Source organism: Micropterus salmoides, unplaced genomic scaffold (assembly GCF_014851395.1).
Source record: "Micropterus salmoides isolate LMB-PRFRI ecotype aquatic unplaced genomic scaffold, ASM1485139v1 Ms_hic_scaffold_14, whole genome shotgun sequence".
Classification (NCBI taxonomy): Eukaryota; Metazoa; Chordata; class Actinopteri; order Centrarchiformes; family Centrarchidae; genus Micropterus; species Micropterus salmoides.
In genome coordinates this window covers 12420148-12442017 of record NW_024040485.1, presented here as the reverse complement: position 1 = coordinate 12442017, position 21870 = coordinate 12420148, and the positions used below count along the sequence as shown (strand labels likewise).

Genomic DNA, 21870 nt, shown 5'->3' with positions numbered 1-21870 from the left:
GATGAACAGGTGTGAGAGTGGTGATTGCTAGCAGGTGAGGGTGAGCGCCAACTCACGGGAGGTAATGCCCACAATCTCCACTGAAGAGGGAGAGACAGGACAACACAGACAGACAGATAAAACCAAAACACCAAGCACTGTACATTCATCCAAAGGCAAAAATAAATCAAAACACAGTCACTCCCAATGTCACTGGGCAGGTGTCACAGCAGGGGGTCCGTGACAAAAGTTCCAGCTAAAAATCTCAGCAATGACTTGTGATAGTGAGTACAATGTTATCATGATAACACAACTGATAGAACCAATGTCCAAAGCTAAAAAAAATGAAACCTAAGTTGTAAGAGATATAAAAGATGAATAGAAACATAACTCTTATGGGATACTCATGTTGCTCTGCATCTGCTGGATGAGTAGGCAGTTGTTTACTTATGTGCTGGTGTTTAAAGCAGCAGTAGGGAATTCTTTTAAAAATAACGTTTTGTCGTATTTGTTAAACTGTCGCTATATCCTGACAGTTGTACATGAGACTTCTGCAAACACAGTGGCTGAGAAACAAGCACCAGCAAGGAAAGAACTGCATATCCCTCATTTGCAGCGTATAGTACGAAACACTTGTGTGATTACGTCCTGGCTCCACAGAGAGCTTCAGGCTCATGATCTTCAATGCCATGGCACTTGTATTGATGAGTCATGATGACAAACAATGGGGAATAACTTTTTAGGGGGGACAGTGGTGTACTAGCCTCTCAATCTGCTGTTAGATGCTGTTGCAGCTGCCCCTGAGGTCAAAATGAGAGGGACTGGCGAGACTCTCCCCGTGGAGAGCAAGCCCTATGCGGGATGAGGTTTTTCAGGGCAACCAGCTCCTTCGGCTGCCGTACAAACTTGTGGGTTTAGTGGGCCGGGTTTAGCAGAGTGATACGAGCAACAGAGAGGGACGCGGAAGGTTTTGTGTTGAATGTTCAATTGTTACATCTTTAACTGAGAAGCCAGCTAACCTTTTTTCAGTTCACAAATTAGTGTGAAATGTTGTCCACAAAAAAAGACGTCAGTGTAATAGAGGAGTAAAGAAACCAGAAAATATTTACATTTAAGAACTCAAAACGATTATCAAAATATTTAATCAATTTAATTGTTGGCAACTATTTGATTAATTCGATGAATCGTTGCTGCTTTAATGTGTGTGCCATATTCCCCTCGCTCTGTTTTGGCTTTTTTCAGAAAGTTCCGCTGCACCAGAAACTACATCCACATCAACCTATTCTCCTCCTTCATCCTGAGAGCCAGCGCTGTTTTCATTAAAGACACTGTGCTGTTTGCTGATGAGAACCTGGACCACTGCTTTGTGTCCACGGTGAGCAGCACGCTATTTAATCAGCAATGTTTTTTTATCATAAAGCAGATTGCTACATCTGCTGTATGATTAACAATGGGAAGAGACGGCAAAGAGAAGTGAAAGATGGGAAGACAGGTGGAAAACTGAATTATTTTAGCAATTGGATTTTAAACTGCAGGTATGTTTCATTTTTTGATGTTGTTAATAAAGTGTTGGCAACATGAATTATTACTCATGTAATTTACCATTGTTTTTTTTTTTACAGCATGTAGTATATTTTGTAGTGATTTAGTTTTTTCTTTTGTAGTGGGTTTTTGTTCCTTATGCTTTTGCAGAATACACAGAAAATTGCTTTTGGAGTTGCATGTTTGTCAAAAATCTTTATTTTGCAGACACACTTGAGCAGTTACACCTTTTCAAAACCTTCCCCACAGCCTATTAAATCAGTAACTACACACCACAACCACTTCATATGCTCACATTTTGTGCTACAATCACTGCAGTGATGTAGGAAATCTGAAGACATAGACCAGATTTGGAAATTGTTATTGACGATAAATATGAGTGGGATGGGATGAGAAAATCCTCCAACATCTTAAGCTAAATGAAAAATCTTAAATTAAATAGAGAAATCTGAAAAACTGTCAGAACTGTTGAAATTTTGGAAAGACATAATTTACTATTAATCTATTTCAAAATCGAGAAAGGTAAGTATAATGCCATTTCAAGCTGTAAACATCAGAGTAACTGATTAAATAACCTCTAACAGCTACTATATTAATAATTTCTGTAATCTGTAGGCTTACTTATATACTGTTTTATGTTTATTTATATCATATGCTTTCTGCTTTTGTTTTTACAACTACACATTTTTGCCACAACTAAACGCTTTTAACCTAAAATGCAAATGTCATAGTGTCTTATGCATTCATAATGGAATAGAATATATTAGACGTAGTAGGTTTTTATAGTATATCATTCTTACCTTTGCTGATCTACAGAACGAATTCAACATGTTCAATGTTTCTTAAAGCAGTAGAAGAAAAAGAAATAGGCATTGTTAAAAAATGCAACAGATATGAAGATAGTAAAAAATGTAATTGAGGGGATCTCAAAACCATTAACTCACATTTTTAATTTGTCATTTCAAACCGATCAATTTCCAACAAAAATGAAAACAGCAAAAGTCATACCTCTGTACAAAACTGGAGATAAACACCACTTCACAAATTACAGGCCTGCCTCTCTACTGCCACAATTCTCAAAAATTCTAGAAAAACTCTTCAATGACAGATTGGACAAATTCATAGATAAACACAAACTGCTTACTGACAGCCAGTATGGATTCAGAAAAAATAGGTCAACATCACTAGCTTTAATTGAACTCATAGAAGAAATTACAAATTCCACTGGCCAAAAAAAAAATGGAGTTGGGGTATTCATTGATTTGAAAAAAGCATTTGATACAATTAATCATAAAATACTAATCAATACACTGGAAAGGCTTGGGATCAGGGGAGTGCTGAATTGGTTAAGCAGTTATTTAAAAGACAGGAAACAATTTGTGAAGTTGGGAGATTACACTTCTGAATATTTGGACGTTGTGTGTGGTGTCCCCCAGGGGTCAGTGTTGGGATCAAAATTATTTATCCTTTACATAAATGACATATGTTATGACATAAGTATCTGATCTACTCAAATTTGTATTATTTGCAGACGACACAAACATCTTTAGTTCTGGTCAGAATTTACAGCAACTCCTGGACTTAATCACTTCAGAATTCACAAAAATAAAACAGTGGTTTGACACAAATAAGTTATCATTAAATTTGAGCAAAACTAAATTCATGATATTTGGCAAATGTAAATTAATCAATCAAGTTCAATTACAGATCGAGGGTGTTAATATAGAAAGAGTATATGAAATGAAATTCCTTAGAGTGATTATAGACGACAAGATTTGCTGGAAATCTCACATAAAACATATCCAAACAAAACTGTCTAGAAGTATTTCAGTCCTGGCTAAAGCTAAGCACATTCTAGATTACAGATCACATTTTGTATTGTTCACTGGTTTTACTGTATTTACTGTGCCTTGCGAAAGTATTCGGCCCCCTTGAACTTTTCGACCTTTTGCCACATTGCAGGCTTCAAACATAAAGATATAAAACTGTAATTTTTTGTGAAGAACCAACAACAAGTGGGACACAATCATGAAGTGGAACGAAATTTATTGGATATTTCAAACTTTTTTAACAAATAAAAAACAGAAAAATTGGGCGTGCAAAATTATTCAGCCCCTTTACTTTCAGTGCAGCAAACTCTCTCCAGAAGTTCAGTGAGGATCTCTGAATGATCCAATGTTGACCTAAATGACAAATGATGATAGATGATGGGAGACTCTGTCCATAGGACAACAATCAGTCGTATACTGCACAAATCTGGCCTTTATGGAAGAGTGGCAAGAAGAAAGCCATTTCTTAAAGATATCCATAAAAAGTCTTGTTTAAAGTTTGCCACAAGCCACCTGGGAGACACACCAAACATGTGAAAGAAGGTGCTCTGGTCAGATGAAACCAAAATCAAATTTTGTGGCAACAATGCAAAACGTTATGTTTGGCGTAAAGGCAACACAGCTCATCACCCTGAACACACCATCCCCACTGTCAAACATGGTGGTGGCAGCATCATGGTTTGGGCCTGCTTTTCTTCAGCAGGGACAGGGAAGATGGTTAAAATTGATGGGAAGATGGATGGAGCCAAATACAGGACCATTCTGGAAGAAAACCTGATGGAGTCTACAAAAGACCTGAGACTGGGACGGAGATTTGTCTTCCAACAAGACAATGATCCAAAACATAAAGCAAAATCTACACTGGAATGGTTCACAAATAAACATATCCAGGTGTTAGAATGGCCAAGTCAAAGTCCAGACCTGAATCCAATCGAAACAAACGCTCTCCATCCAACCTCACTGAGCTCGAGCTGTTTTGCAAGGAGGAATGGGCAAAAATTTCAGTCTCTCGATGTGCAAAACTGATAGAGACGTACCCCAAGCGACTTACAGCTGTAATCGCAGCAAAAGGTGGCGCTACAAAGTATTAACTTAAGGGGGCTGAATAATTTTGCACGCCCAATTTTTCAGTTTTTTATTTGTTAAAAAGGTTTGAAATATCCAATAAATTTCGTTCCACTTCATAATTGTGTCCCACTTGTTGCTGATTCTTCACAAAAAATTACAGTTTTATATCTTTATGTTTGAAGCCTGCAATGTGGCAAAAGGTCGAAAAGTTCAAGGGGGCCGAATACTTTCGCAAGGCACTGTAAATTACTGTGTAGAGGTTTGGGGTAACACATATTAAAATTCATTGCAAATGTTATTTATACTTCAAAAAAGAGCAATAAGAATAATTCACAACACTGGATATTTGGAACACACCAACTCATTATTTTCACAGTCTAAAGCATTAAATGATTTGATCTAGTTGAATTTCAAACAGCAGTAATTATGTTCATGGCTAGAAACAAATTATTGCCTGGCAATATACAGAAAAGGTTTTCTGAAATAGAGGGGGGCTATAATACAAATTTTAAAACGCCCAGTTTTCGAACTACTAGGAAAAGTTTCATGGTCAGTGGTGTTAAATTGTGGAATAAACTAAATAATGAATTAAAGCAATGTCTAAACATATTCTATTTTAAAAAGATGTTCAAAGAAATTATATTCCAGAGGTACAGAGAAACACAGTATGTATAAAATATTGTTGTGTATGGGTAATATCTGTATGTGAATAGAACTTCTGAATATATATTTTCATTGATTACAGATTTATTATCTCTGTAGACTTATTATTTTGTAGTTATTTCCTTAAATATGGTAGTAAGGGTGTAAAGGGGTAGGAGTACATAAGTTTTACTTCTTCCTACCTCCTTTTTGCACATGTAAATAGAGGTTTTTAAGTACTGGAAAGTATGCAGTTGTATTTTGTTCATTTCTTTTTTACCACTATTTTTTGTTTCGTTGATTATTTTGTTATTATTATGTTCAAAATAAAGATATCAATCAATCAATCAAAAATAAATAACTCTACTTTAATCTCTATATCTTCCCATCTAATTTGACATGAGAAAAGGTCCTTAATGAGTCATCTGGACCTACCAGCTGCCTTGACTGATATTGTGTTGGTTCAGTGTTGAGTGAGGGCACATCCAGTACCAGTAACTGTGCTTTATTCTGGCTCTCTCTAGGCAGCGTGCAAGTCAGCTGTGGCTTTTTTCCAGTTCAGCATCCTGGCCAATTACTTCTGGTTGCTGGTGGAGGGCATGTATCTGCAGACCCTGCTGGCCCTGACCTTCGTCTCTCAGAGGAAATACTTCTGGTGGTACATCCTGATTGGATGGGGTGAGTAGGGATGACTGAAGAGGTGGCAAGCCCCTGACACACTGCCAATCAAGTCATGTGTTAAGGCCGTTGGCCTTATATAAGCCTATAATGTGTATATTCATAACACAATTGGTAAAGCTGTCCCACAAATACACAATGAATTCAAAAGGGGCCTCTGTTGTTCTATCAGTGAGCTTAATTGGGGGTGCAGACGGGAAAACATTAACTTTCTTAGAAAGCAAAATTTTTGCTGTGTGTCATTCTCAAGTGTTTGACCGCTGGCCTGTTTTCATTGAAGTGTGTTTTTGATCATCATTGATAAGCCTGTGACTGAACTCCAACTCACCAAAAGCTCTGGTTCCTTTTGTTATTTCTCTCCAGTCTCTTATTTGTTCTCTGGTCTCGTTTCCGAAGTAGATCGTTCATAAAGCCCCTGGATACATGCAAATGTTTTGATTTACAATCTCAGAAGTTTATATCTGAGGAGAAAGAACAAATGTTTTAGAGTTTTTATAGTTGTTTTTATAGTTATTTAAAAATGTTTTGTTTTTGTCATGTATTGACAGTTTTAAACACTCACACAGGTTCAAATTTATATTCTTTTGCTGTTTTGTTGTGTGTCTTTTATTTTGAAATTTGTGTGTTTGAGGGGCAGCGTCTTTTAGAGGCTGTCCAACTATTGCATGCGTCTAGGGGGTGTGCTGATCTGACATCCAGTCCATTCACAATAATTGTGCATAGACATACATAAGAACACATCAATAGCAGCACCATGAGTCATGAAAAATGAAATCACCATCATCAGCACATGTCCAGATCAGTCATGTTACACAAAGTCAGACTCGCTGTCCAGGGACACTGACATTTTTCAGTCATTCAGTGCACTATTAATGCTAATAGTTATTAGGGGGGTCTCGGGTCTCTTCTGGGGGAGCCAGCCTCCCCTGGCTCCCTGTGATTCCAAAGCTGTTTTTACAAACCATGATGAAAGCCCTGTGCTCTAAAATGCTTTGGAGAAATAAAGAATATGCTTCCATTAATCAGCTAGTGTCGCCAAGTTTTTTCACTTTGCATCTTTGTTACTTGAAAATCTGGTTGGCACGATTAGTTGTGACACCACACACAACACATCATGATATACCGTCCAGCACACCAGTCCATTATGAAGCTTACACTTGAGACTGTGTGAGAGATGTAGTGATTCAGTGGGTAATCTTTGAGCCTGTTGTTGTATTACAGTAAGCTGAATAGTGTTGTGTGGTTTTCCTGTTATTTTGTCTACCTTTTGTTATTACACATGAATTCACATTTGGGTTGTAAATCTATTTTCAGGTGGTAATTCTGTCCCCAAAACCCGGCAACATTTTATTTACACGATAGCAGCGCCTGAGCAGCAACTGTGGCGGCACTTGCTCTCATTTCCTCAGCTCTCCCTTTGTTTTCTCCCTTATCTTTTGCTTCCCTGAGCTCTCTGTGGATGTTTCAGGTGCTTTCCCTTTATGTTATCCTGCGTTGCTCAGTCAACTGATTTCCATTGCTTATCCCATTCCCATCCCATTGTTTTTTTTGTTTTCTGTTGGCTGTAAATGCTTAAGACTGTACTCTCAAGTGGTTGTAGTGAAGTTCCACTTTTTATTTACACAATAGCAGCGCCTGAGCAGCAATTGTGGCTGATTTCCTCAGCTCTCCCTTTGTTTATCCTGTGTTATCCTGTGTTGCTCAGTCAACTGATTTCCATTGCTAATCCAATTGTCTTTTTGGTTGTTGTGTGCTGTATATGGTCTAGCCTGTACTCTCAAGTGCTTCTAGCACAGTTCCACATCAGCCACAATGTTACAGTACAATCGAGCAGCTACAGGCTGAGAATTCCTGAAAAGTTTAGCCATAACAAACTTTTTTGGAGGTCCTACTGGGCTTTTTGTTCTCCAGCTTATTGTAAGAGTCAATAAAACCTTGTAATGCTCAGCCAGTGGTGAGACAAGTGAGACAATGGCAGGAGTATATTTCTAAAATGGAGATAGATGAAATTTATGGCAGGATGTGGTGAAGTGTGGGAGCAGGAGGGATGCTCAGATCTCCATCTGTTTATCTGAGCAGATCCCCCGGGTGAACAAGGCCTTTATCAGCTGATAACTGTCTAATTAATTAACAGCTTGTTCCTCAGACAAGATCATTCAAGGTTTGGAGGTTTTGTCAACTGTTTTTTTAAGTGCAGTTATTAGACAAGCCAAACTGCATTAAGATGGTTGGAATAGCATTCCACAGACAGACAGCATGGAGTAGGAGGATGTTGGAGATGGCAACTGCAGACCATGGAGGGAGCATTTAAGTATCCTGTAAATCCATATCTGGCATTTGTAACAAACCAAAGTGCTGAAAAATGGGTTTATTTATATTCACTTGAAGGACATACGTGCACCCTTGACACATTGCAGTAATGAACAGCAGCAGCCAATGTAGTATCTATGTTTGGGGGAGAGCGGGGTGAGTTGAGCCAGTTTTTACTTGATGTGTCTTTAAAGTGAGGTGTTACCCCATATGAGGGGTAAGTTGAGCCAAGGGAGAGGATAAGTTGAGCCACATGGGGATCGGTGACATCTATGTTATTTTAACATGCAAACTCAAATGCCAGTTCCCAACACTTAATTTGCATTTAGTAGTGAAACATTGCAGCTATGTCTCCTAGTTGTTTCATATCAATGTATCGCTTTAAAGCCATCCTGTTTATCGTCATGTCTTTATCTGTCTCACCTTCCACCAGGTCCTTTGGCTCAAACTTACCCATTCCTGCCAATTTAACAAATTTGTGTCGTCCAGCAGTTTAAGAGTATGTCATGCTAATGGTATAGCCTCATATTGTAACTTTTGTAACTTCCTTAAGCACTAACACATGCGTAAGACTTTTTCAAACCTATCTGTAATTGTTCAGACACAAGAATCAGGACTCCTTGAACATAAAAAAATCACTTTGAACGGCAAAAAACTGTTTTTTAATCTTAAATGTGCTTATCACTTATTCCAAGGGCCTCTCTCCACCACAGGGAGAGAAAAATGATTAACTCTTCAAAAATATGTATTCATATAACCAACTTTGTCTATGGTTGCAGAGAAACAGGCTATATAATCACCCTGCTCTCCCCTATATATCTATGCATGTTAATAAACAAATATGTCAGCTTAGTTTAAACATTATCTTCCAAACCATCAGTATGCAACAAAACACAATCAAACCTGATTCAAATATAAAACTATGCACTTATAGCTAAAGTGCATATCTGTCTGTCAGTTTTTACAACCTGACAAGAAACCCAGAGAGTATGTTTGTGTGTGTGTTTGTAGCTCTGATGTGTCTTATCGGCTTCTTTCTAGTTTGTACTATGTTGCTCTCTCTCTGGTCTCCTGCTTTTATCCTGTGTCTGCTTCTTCTTCTGTCATGGAGTTGCAAGTGGGAGACAGATAAGTTACACAGAGTAAACACCATATTTTATATGCGTAACAACATTTTCTTAAAAAATGCAGTAAACATGTGAGTTGGGGGTTCGAATGTCGCTCGGATTAATTTTACATGACAGATACACAACACATTAATAATTAATCTCTGCTCTTATGTTGTAGGGCTCCCATCAACAGTTCTTATACTTTGGGTGTTGACCAGATTCTTCTATGATGACAGCGGGTATGATATATTACATGACATGCAGCAAAGCAGCTTATATATCCTTATAATATCAATGCTATGATAACATTGTACCACTGCATGTTAAACAGTAGTAGTAGTAATTATTCCGGTTTGTGTACTTTGATTTGAGTGTAACATTATCTTAATGCTGAATTGAATTTCATTTTTCTTCAATTGTAGCTGCTGGGACGACACAGACAACACTGGTATATGGTGGATTATTAAAGGACCAATGACAGCCTCGCTGCTGGTGAGTGGAGACAAAGTCCTTATAGTATCTTAATATGTCTCTGGTGGAGAGCACTGAAACTAAACATCTTCTGACCCCACACTTACGGTTGCTACATCTGTCAAACTCCACTCTCAAAGATGACTGGCTGATTTACTTTAAATTCTTGCTTATTTTTGAAAGAAAAGATCCTGCTTTTCACTCCATCCACCTGTTTTTATGCGCATTTTTGCTAATAAAACCTGAATGGAAACGCTGAACTAAATATATCATAAAAGAGTTTTTATACTTGGTTGAGAAGGAAAAGTTGGTGTATCGATAAAAACAAAATGTGGAAACAGGATATACATGAAGCATGACTTCAGCCGGAGATATTCTTGCTTTTAGCTACACGTTTCCATGAGCATGATGCGTCCATTGGGAGGGTTTTTTCATTAATACAGCTGTATGAACCCAAAGTAAACATTTTGCTGTGATTAAATAGCAATAAACAGATTAAACTGATGCCGAAATAACTACAACATGATACAGATTTGTTAAACATATGAATTCATGCTTTGTCAGGTCTGTCAGCAAGACAGCAGGACAACAACTTCTAAAATGTTTTTCTGAATGCAGTTTGGATCGATCAGGGCTATGCTATGCTAACTTGGTCACAGTAAAGTACAATGATAGCTGGAATAAAGTTACAGAGACATGTTTTCTGAACTCACCAGGTAGTTCAACCTCCTCGCTTTCTTTTCTCCAAGTAATGTCCAGTTTTGTCCGATTTTTATATAAAAATGAAGTAGTAGTCCAACAGAGCTAACGACACTAACAACAACATTGGAACCGGATGTGCACAGAAGCTAGCTGCTGAGAAGCTCCAGTGAAGATAAATCAACGTTATAATCCCAAAAACTAAAGTAAAAAGCTAATTTAATAAAAGCAGTTTACTTCCGAGCTCCTCCCACGAGTAAACGGTGTAGTTGTCAGAGCATAATCCAGACCGACTACGGGTGTTGCAGCGCTGCTCCCTGCTCCTCTCCCCCACGTTTAGCAGCTCTCTGCCAGCCAGCAGATTTTCAATCCCTAGCTCTGCCGGGCCCTCTCCACACATCCACACATCGCTCTGAAGCCCCCCTTCGTGTTGCTTCGCGCCGCCCGACAGGAAATCGCGGCTCTACGCGTCTTTGCATTGACTTTGTATGTAAACTCACCGCCCCGAACACTCGCTTCGCTTTGGTCTGAAAGCACCATTAGGCCCAAGTATTTACATGTAGCTTCCGATTATTGTTGCAAAGCTGTAATCGCAGTTTTCATAGCTTAATGTTAACTTTGCCAGCAACAACTGGTTATGAATTAAGGAACAAAAATGCTTCAAATTTTACATGTATCAGATATTAACATTCACATTGCATGCCAGTTGCTTACACCATGGATCGAGATGTGATATGAAGAGGACATTGGCGGTCCTTCACCAAGCCTTACATGCGATCCGGGTCCTTCACCTCATCTGAAGCCTCTATCGCTTGCAGTAGTGTTGTAGTACTTGACACCACTCTTGGTCTCAAGACCGGTCTTAGGACCACTTTTTGATGGTCTCGTCTCGGACTCGACCGTATTTGTACTCGGCCTTGTCTCGGTCTTGACATTGAGGACTCAGGATTTTTTTTCAAGACCACTAACTTTGGGAATATCAATAAATTGCTTTTGCATTGTCTGTTTATTTGATTTATTTGTTAACATCCAAACTTTGATTGGATGTAAAACTTATTGCTTCAGATGCAACCAATAACCCTAATTAAAAATGTGTTGTTACCATAAACGACTGTCCCCCCTTTACACGCACTCCAAATGTTAATAAATATTTGATTTAATTAATTAGAATCACAAATGAATTAGCACTCAATTTTTCTATTAAGATATTTATTTTGTTGAAAAGGGACTGAAAAACACATTTTACTTACTTTAACTCATTTTGGTGAAAAAAGATTTTATCGTAATAGTTTTGAATGTTCTGCCTCAGATTTGTGAAGTGATCCACTGTTTGGCATCAAGTGTTTGTTCTGACCATACAGAAAAGTTTAAAACCACAATTAACCATTTGTGTTTAAATTTGAAAGAAATAATGATTAATAATTATTGATATCGAATGATATCACATTATTGTGAAAACATTTTTGGACAGATCACGCAGCTTTAGTGTTAAGTGGTAAACATGGAAAAGGAGTATTGAATAAAGATGCTTGCTAAAGATTGTTGTGCTTAATTACGGTTGCTAAACTTTGATCGGACAATCGCTGTCTGAGTGAGGTGTTTAGCCAACGGTCACTTGCTAATATTGCTTTTATTCACAAATGCCAATTTAACATAGTATTACAGTCTGCTTTGTTAAGAGTGGTATTGTTGCATATTTAAATAGCTTTTGATGCATTAAAGTATTGTGTATTTTCTCTCTCTTTATTTAATAATTGTAATTGTGCATATGTGAACATCCCTACCAGGTCAACATTGTCATCTTCATCAACGTGATCCGGATTTTGGTTCAAAAGCTTAAATCTTCAGCCATGGCCGGGAACAATGACACTGGACATTTTATGTGAGTCACAACTTCTGCAAGGAGTGCTTTTCTTAAACACACACAATACAATAAAAAGGTAAGAGTTTGGGTGATGCAGGGAGCTGCCGCAGCAAATGGTGTATCGGCAAAGTGAGTGAGAAGTGTCAGGTTGGTTAAGGCTGCATGATATTGTGATTGGATAATACTTCCCAGTAGGTAGGCAAACAGCTTGAGAATGGACCAATGATTGTGAGGTATTAAAGAAGGAGCTGATGCCAGCAAATGCAGGTGCAACTATAGAGCTCTGCCTGAACTGCCTTTAGTTCACTTCCAGTTCATTTATATATTTAGGAAGTAAGAGGATTTTCATTCCTGAAAATTACATACTTATGGTGGTGACCTGGCATGATTTGTATTGCATAATGCCATTTACTGATCAGATCAGTTATATCATGTTATCCCATAAGATATAGTTATATGAGACACATACTGATTAAGGCAGTAGCTTTGAGATTAAAAGTCAGTAATACTCATTTAAAGGACATTAATTTTGATGATCTGTAATGTTTGTATTTTAAAGGTAAAATGTGTAAGCTAGAACCAGAATTATAGTTTAAAAACATAAAAAAAATTGACTAAAATTATCAACCAAATGTAAAGAAGTAACAGTTCTGACATTATGTCAAAAAACGAAGATATCTACAGAAGTTAGCATGCTAACCTGCTAGCCCCAGCGTGCCCTGTCTTGTACCTCAAGAGGTATGTGAGTGGTGAGTTTGCTGCATTACACAAACTCTCTAGCTTTTTGTCTAATAAATAAAAAAAATTTACTCATAATATGAAAAGAAATATTCTTACACCTATTTTTATTATCAAACAGAAAAATTCAACTCTACACCTTTTGAATTCAAGTTTCTCTCTTTCACAGAACTTGTTAACTCACTGTAAAATACACTTAATTTGAACCTTTAACCTTTTAGAGCTCTTAAAAGAGGAAGCCACCTTAGTATAACATTAGATGCAATACATAAAACCCAAGCATCAAATCTACTGTAGCGGCCCACTACTTTGGTCCAGACTGAAATAGCTCAGCTATTTTGCACAGACACCTAGGGTCCCCAACAATATTTCCTAATGACTGATGATCCCCTGAATTTTCCTCTAGTGCCACCACAAGGTTCATATGTGTGGTGTGAAGTGGAATGTCTTGACAACTACTGGCCTTTTTCATGGAAGACATTTATGTTACAGCTGGAAAAGCTGGAAAAATGAATGATGGACAAATTCCATTTAGCTGCTTCAGTTTCAGAGTCCTGTTCTGCATGCTGGATCACTGTCACACTATCATGGCTTGCTGGGACACTGGAGCCATCATTAATGTTATCAATCACACCTGTGCTTAGGACCAAATGTCCGCTGTTAAAAAGGTCTATTGGCTGGCTTTCTATTAGATTTTCCACCTCATGATGAATTGTAATAACTGGTGATCCCCTGACTTTCCATCAACTGTCCTTAGTGGGTAATTTATTTCATTTATTCAATTTGCCAATGCTGAGCTAAACATGTTTACTAACCTCAGGTTACTAACCTAGTTTGCGTGCAGCGCTTCTTTGTTTGGGCCTTGTTTCTATGAAGTTTTAAAGCCAAAGTTTATGATGAATGGCACAGCAGCTGCCGGTGTCTGTTGTCATGTCTCACGTGCAGCAGATACGTAGTATGTGTTATGTAGGTAGGTTGTAGGTAATGCAGGGAGGGGAATAACAGCAAGCTCATCAGAAAAATAAACATTGTTCATGTCCCGCACCTCGAGTCTGAGTCAGGGGAGTGAGGACAAGTCTCAAGTCACATCTGAACTCGGACTCGAGTCAGAGTCCCCATCTCTGGACGTAGGGTCATTTTACCATTATTTCTAATGGAACTGGACTTCTTTTTGTAACCAGGAGAGTCGCCCCCTGTTGGCTGTTCAATAGAATGCAGGTTTAAGGTAATTGTCATTGTGAATATTTTGCATTGTGAATGTTGGTTAACATGCTTATGTTAGCATTTAAGTCAAAGAACTGCTGGGCTCACCTCATAGAGGCACTAGCATGGCTTTGAGAATATTACCACACTTGCAACACAATAGTGAGGTGCAAGAAAGATCACAAAACATCAAATATGAAGAAAAGAAGGCTCTCCAATGAAAGTATTTCATTTTTAAGTCAAGCTGTCACTGAAGACCTTCACTATGGAAAATGACATTTGGAGTGGAAGTGTGCAGAGCCTCCTTTTCTCTATATAATATATTAGGAGACAAAGTTAAGTTTTAAGTGCTTCTTTCAAACTATAAAACAGTGTTTAGGTAGAACTGCTGAGTGCAAATGAATGTGGTGGAAATGGATGGCAGTTTATTTGAAGAGTTTACTATAAAGAGGGAAAGGTGAGTGAATTGATGAAATCATTCATAAAATGATAAATTCTTCCTTACGTTCTAAGAGAGAAAATGCTGCGTCTATGAATCTGCTCTGGGATCCCAGAAACACTGCTTTAACAGAATGAATCCTTCTTTCCTTTTGACATTTGGTTGGTGCAGATTCCAGCTCAGCTGAATCAATTAAGAATGAGAGTAGCACATAAAAATAGCACCGGATACCAGAAATAGATGTCTCCTCCATCGGCGTGCGACATGACTGTTCTACCTTTTCAATGCATGTTTTCACACTTCATCTCCGTCTTACAAACTTCAATCTGATTCAGACGGATCTGTGACATTAACACAAAGGCACAAATCCAAGGTGTGACAAAAGGCAAACACAATCCTATCATAGGCTTGAACATAATCTGGTTTGTGTTTGCATCTTTAATCTTTCAGCAGCCAAGGTGGTGATGTTATTTTGGATCAGAATGATTATTTTGGTTATTTAGAATATTCAGATGACTAAAACTATATTATCACATCCTTCTATGTGTGACAGCTTGATGGAGAAGCTTTGAATATGATCTAATCATCAGAGAACAAGACAGTGTGCAAACATCTTTGTTGAGGTTGTTTAAACTGCTGTTTATTGATCTGTGACAGATTGTTTTGAATTAGTTGTGAGATCATTAGATATGTGCCCAGATGGTTTACCATCTCTGTGACATGAAAGAATAAAATGAGAAAAAGAAGATTAAGAGAGTATGGGGTATTAATCGGTGGCTGTTTTCTAAAATGTATCACAGAGGTGGAGTTATTGTATCTAAACCACATGACTTGCAGCACTTTGGTGTAATAATGTAGTGTCACTAAAATAAATAACATTTACACAATATTTAGACATATCTGGTCTGGTTTGAACTAAGCTTTGAGCACTATGCATCAGGGTTTTGTATTTTGACATTTTAATGTACTGATTGGCCTTCTTACAGTGTTGTTTTAAAGGTCAGTTTGTTTATTAAAGATTTGATATCTATCACATCCGGTCTACCTCTGATGAAACTTGGCAGAATAATGCATTTTGCTTTTGTATCGTGGCATTTGAAACATAAACACTGATTAGACTGACACTGATAAAGGTGAATATTTTGAAAGGCCATAATTACCTCATTTTCAGATTTTTTTTGTTGACCTGATACAGCTCACTTTAAGGCTCTTGAAAACTTGGTTTGAAATATTCAGGTTTTCTTTGAATATTAATAAACAAACTATCAAAGTCAGAGTAAAAGAAACATAGTTATTTTAATAAGCAGCTTGCTTCATCAGGACAGTGTGGGTGTGGTTTAATCAGATTTGACTGAAATTAGCCAGGCAACAAATCTACAGATGCCATGACACCTGACTGGTGCATTGGGGTATGTGACATGACCTTTTTCCAACTGAGCCCCGTCCACTTCAAAACACTAAAACTAAGGGGCGCAGATAAAAAAAGAAAAAAAAGACAGCAATCTCTCACATGAAACAGCACTGTTCATGAATGACCCATCGCTTAGAGTAAGTAAGAAGCTGGAATGTGTTTTCAGGGCCTTTTAATTTGGATTAGCCCACGCTTGTCCCATTACATTACCTAGACTCTATAGTCTTTCTTCTTTCTTTCATTCCTCTGTTGTTTGTTTCCCTCAGGAGGCTGGCTAAATCCACCCTGTTCCTCATCCCTCTGTTTGGGATGCACTACACAGTATTTGCCTTCCTGCCAGAGAACACTGGAGTGGCAGCCAGACTCTACATCGAGCTGGGGCTGGGATCCTTTCAGGTATAAAACAGAAGAGAGGGAGCAGAACAAAAACTCCAGACCTAAAAACTATATTAAGACAGATTACAAAAGGTTTACAAAGAGGAACTGCTTAAAATAAGATACTCTCATGCTTGCACTTAAACCCAACCCTACTTATTAACAGTTTGGTCACTGCAAATACTGTCTAAAATTTAACATGTAAATGACAAGTAAATGAAAACATGAATACTTAAAAATGTCACTTGAAGTGTATAAAATGGAAAGGAATAAAAACTGACAGACCAATCTGAAAGTGGTTTTCAAAAAAGCGCATCATAGGATAAATTTACACCCAAGAGCTAACTTAAAATGTAAAAACTGTACAAGATCTGGACGATATGGAACAAAATCTTATAATACTTTTTTAGACTGAATTCCGATACAGGATCGGTAATTTTTACGAAGTGAGCTAAATGTTCATTTGTATGTCAAAGCCAAAATTGAGATGTGGGATATCTTTTAAATCCAAAATGTATGTCCAGTATTTATATACTATTTCTACCAGCTTATTTCTACTTCATTCTCCACCTTCTTTTATTGTTTACTCACTAATTTAATCTGATCCCTTTCCCTTCACTTCTTTTTTCCCCACACTCACAGACCTAACATACTGCTGCAAACACATCAGTGTGCCCCGCCTCTTTCTGTCTCTCTCTCCTTGTATATGTCTGTTCTGCTGACTTTCTTCATCAGTATTAGGATGCGTTATATAAAGTCGCAGAAAAAACTCAGAACACGTCTTCTGGTCTTCTCTAACTCAACATCAAACTATATTGATATAAACTGTTTTGTCTGTCTTTTGAAAATCTATCGGTATACCTTACAATACCGATATACCTACAATCTGCACTTACCTGATTCAAGTAATACAAGTGTATATAAGATTAGAGTGTTGTGATTTTAAAACAATCACCATATATCTTGTGTTGCAGGGTTTTGTGGTGGCTCTACTTTACTGTTTCATGAATGGAGAGGTAGGTGAATGTAGGTGACAGTTTTGTGATGCAAAAGTCCTACAAACATAGACACACAAACAAACTACCTAAAGCTCTAACATCTGTGCAGATAAGCACAAGTTTATATAAGCATAAGTTTTACAGCACACATTGCTACACTATTTGCCACAGTGTCTTTTCTGCAACTGCTATATCCCCAGTGAGTGAGTATTTACGCCTCCAATACAGAGTGAGTATTTACGCCTCCAATACAGCTCTGCTCACGTGTGTTTGTCTGCAGGTCCAAACAGAGCTGCGGAGATGGTTGTGGAGGTGTCACAATCAAAATCCTCTCACCCCAGCCAAGCAAAGTATCACTCAGATCACAGTTCGAGCCAGCGGGGGGCGGCCACCTTCCAGTGGCAACATCTCTTCAGTATAATTTTATGAGACCATCCATGAGAGTGTGAGAATGTCATGCAAAATACCAGAGGAAGTTTCAAAGCTCACCCTACTAATGACAGTAATTCAACAATCCCTCTGAGAGAGGACCATAATGAACACTGGAGAGTGATTGAAGAAGTGTTGTGTCAAGATACTTTATTATCAGTGTCAGCAGCAACTACGGCCATTACAGCACACATTTCAGAGCTTAATCACATTGTGGTCTGTCTTCCATAATGGTTCAAACCAAAAAAATACCAAAACCTTAAGGAACTCTGATACTTGATTTGTAAAAGGATGTTATGATGACACTGTGGACCGCAGTAGAGACAGAGCTGGTCCTGAGTTTGAAGCAGGATGATTGGACCACCAAAATGAACAAATATTGAGGGATTAGATAACTGTGGAAACAATGAACTTGGCAAAATTATGCAAAATTAGGCCTGACTAATTGTGAGCAGTTACACTATATCAGTGCAAGGTGAAAGTATGTGCAGGACAGATCTGGAGAGAAAGTGCAAATTGATTTCTGCACAGCAATTCACCTGCTGCCAGGGAGAAAATTTTAATCATGAAGATCCAGAGGGACCTGAGCGAATGTACTTTGTGTGAAGTGGCCACATATTGGGTATTTTGAGGAGTTGTCTGCTTTGATGAGCATCTTTTAAAAACAGTAGGCCTATTTGTAAATATTGATAAGCTTATTTTTCTTCATCTGCCATTTTTTATGCTGTTGCCACTTGTGATAATCCAAATTTTTCGGGACATATGTTGCACTGCAGGAGATACCAAATTTACAAGCAGGGTGCTAGGCAATTACATGGTAAAATGGCATCAAAATGGTACTATATGGGGAGTTACAGTTTACATGTAATGGCGTTACGTAATCAGGATACAAAAACTGTATTCTGTTACAGTACAGAAAAAAGAAGACATAATCGTATTTACAGGTACATTTTGTAAAAACAGGGGTTACACACAAAGTTTCCATGAAATGGAAAGCGGAGTGCTATTTACTATTTATTTGTCGCAGATATTGATCGGCGTGTAGCCAGTACTTGAATGGGGTTACGCCTCCACCCCTTCATGCTTACCATAGATTGTTTATAAGAAGTGGACTTAGTCATCGTGACGTCACCTGTTGGTTTGTGGACTGCTGTTTTGAAGCCTTGAGTTTGGCCGATAGGGCGCCGCCATGTTAAGTTTTTGCAACCAGTGGCACCGTATGTGACACGGGCTGTTTCTCAATCTGCATTCTTGTCTGTACTTGTGTTCTTGTGGACTTGTGAAACGTCATCAGTCGCAGTCAAAGTACTGTTCCAATTCAAAAGTCTGCATCTAGCCAAGTACAGTCAAATACCTGGATGTGTTCTTGCTCCGCCCATTTTACCGAGCCTGCATCGGTGGTGACTTGTGTGGACTTCGGATCGCCAGATATCCCAGAATGCATTTCGCCGCCAAAAAGCGGAATTGTCGGACGAGAAAACTCAGAACTGTAACTTATAATACTGCTGTTCTTGTGTCACATATAGTAGTTTTAAGAGTTTTTAATGCGGGAATATAATTGTTTAAACTACAAATATGAGGTTAATTTCTCAAGACATAGCTGATTTAAAAAATTGCTACGATGTTTTCGGAGATGTGAGGTCCCGCCCGCTAACGGGTCTGGCCGTCATCAAGTCTCGGGAGACTCTCAGCTCGGGAGTTTGTACTCCCGATCCGAACTTGCCAAGTCCGAGCTTTAAGGTACAGAAGTCCGAACTTGGCGAACTCGGTGTTGAGAAACAGCCCATATTTGGATGAGACGGTGGCGCTAACGGCCGTGTGGAGCTAGCTAGCTTGCTTAGCTAGATGCATCTGTATTTCACATCATTTTAACAGGGCTGACAATTTTGTCTATGGAACAACAGGCTTACAACTAAATGTACTCACCGGAGAAAGTGAACAGTTAACTCCTAATAAGCTTGGAAACGACTTGTCAATCATAGATAATCCCGCCCTGAAGCATACTCTGCTTTATGGTCTATTTTCCTTTAAATGGGACCATATTTCCTAAATGAACATCATGTTGTGTTGAAGAAGACATGAAACTAGCGACCATTAAAACGCATTAGGAAAGTGTTTACTGAGGTAATTATTCAGGTGAGAAGTAGGGTCATTTTGGTCATTTTGCCATTATTTCTAATGGAGCCGAACTTCTTTTTGCAACCAGAAGAGCCGCCAGCTCAATAGAATGCAGGTTTAAGGGACTTCACGTCTCAGACCGGAAGCTTCCCGCTTGATGGAGACTCTGTGTGGACTGATTCCAGCTCCCAGTTAATGAACACGGAAGCTGGACCCGGGACCAAACACAGCCTCCGAGACCGTTGACCACTGGGAATACAGTACGAAGGTGGTTTTCTTGCCGGTTTGGCTCTTGTCATCCCAGGGCTGAGTCAACTAATGAGACTGTGTTGGGATCTGTTCATGTTGTGTTCACTTGGAGGCTGCTGAGCGCAGTTTCATTGCCTGCTTGCCCGGCGATGCTCCCCGCAATCATTCCTTGCCGGGCCCTCCCGTCCCTGGCCTGAAAACCTCCAGTGCTTAAGTAAAGGTGTAAACTTAAACACACACTCCGGTGCTCCGAGTTCACAGTACGGGCAATTATATCTGTGTTTTATCTCTCACAATATCCTCTGCGGCTTTGGACAGCACTTACCTGTGAGTGTTTTTGTTTTTTTTTAAATTTGAAATGAGTCACTGTGCCACAAATCTTCCACTGTCACTAGTTATGGCACTACACGAGTGAGCTAATTTGACCAGTAGCTGCAGGCTAACTGAGATAATTAGGTAATGGTAGCTAGTTAGCAGCAGTTAGCTGACTTGCTACAGAAACAAGTAAACCTATCTGTCCATCAGGGAACTCCACAGAGTTGAGGCAGAGCAGCCGGGGAACATCTGAGAGAAAATCACATAATATTTTTCATCAAATCTGATCTGTTTTTAGCAGTGCTCAGTCCCAGAAACTATTTTTTAGCAGCTTCTTAAAAATTAAGACAGCTTTTCATTGGTCACTAAATTAATACAGGCCTGCCAGTGTAGGATGATTCATCAACATTTTAATCTAATTTTCCAGGACATGACACAACATACAAAAGAACATTGTTTGTCATTGATGGGCCAGTTCCTGCCATATGACATATGCCCAGTGTAAGGCATAGTCTATCATATAAAAACATTTAAGGGTGAGTGAAATTGAGTTTGTAACTCCCCTCTGCTACAGCAGCGCTGAGGATGAATAGGTTTAAAAGTCTGATAGCGTGGGGGAAAAAGCTGCTCTGCAGTCTGGTGGTTTGACAGCAGAAACTTCTATATCTCTTCACAGAATGCAACAAGGTGAACAGGCTGTGGCTGGGTGGGTACTGTCCTTTATTATCCTTTGGGCTCTGCGTAGGCATCACCTCAAAGATATCACTGATGCTCGGGAGATGGGTACCAATGATCTTCTGAGCAGTTTTAATCACCCACTGCATACAACTGTATGTTTCTGTAAAAACTGAAGCATACCATGCATCTTTGATACTGTCTTGTCTTTATTTGTGTATTTGGTATTGAAGTAATCCAAAAGTAACTATAAGTAATCAGGTTACATTACTTTTATTTTGTGGTATTTGGATTACATTACTGATTACATTTATTAACAAGTAATTAGTAACTGTACTGGATTACATTTTTAAAGTAATCCTCCCAACCCTGTATATAACTAGACGAACCATTTAAACTAACACAGTGACAGCGTCTGAAGATACACATTGTGTTTATATCCAGTGTTTTCTCTCAAGATGTCACCAAAATCTTAATTCCCCACATTTTGTTGACAGTGGTGGAGAAAAAATGTGATTGTGGCGCATCCCTAGTGTTTTAAAAAAAACTTTTTATAGACTGCAAATTATGTGCTGCACAGAAAAGCACACAAGTCATTGTCAGCACACAATACGATGTAATGTTGCACTTTATTTTACATTATATTATATTTACATTGTTGTTCTTGTGGATTTAGTGAAGGTTGGCCTGTGTAGGGAATAAAGCATGGTAATAAATTAAATATCTGTG

At 38.5% G+C, this 21870-nt stretch overlaps 1 protein-coding gene across 1 annotated transcript; it reads left to right on the top strand.

Annotated features, from left to right (window-relative positions):
• The first annotated feature begins 1080 nt into the window (after positions 1–1080).
• LOC119901931 (vasoactive intestinal polypeptide receptor 1-like) lies at positions 1081–18417 on the top strand. Its single transcript, XM_038717720.1, has 8 exons — positions 1081–1354; positions 5585–5738; positions 9336–9396; positions 9580–9649; positions 12115–12209; positions 16249–16378; positions 17332–17373; positions 17636–18417. The coding sequence occupies exons 1-8, from the start codon at positions 1178–1180 to the stop codon at positions 17774–17776; spliced, it is 870 nt and encodes a 289-aa protein (XP_038573648.1). The 5' UTR covers positions 1081–1177; the 3' UTR covers positions 17777–18417.
• The last annotated feature ends 3453 nt before the right edge of the window (positions 18418–21870 follow it).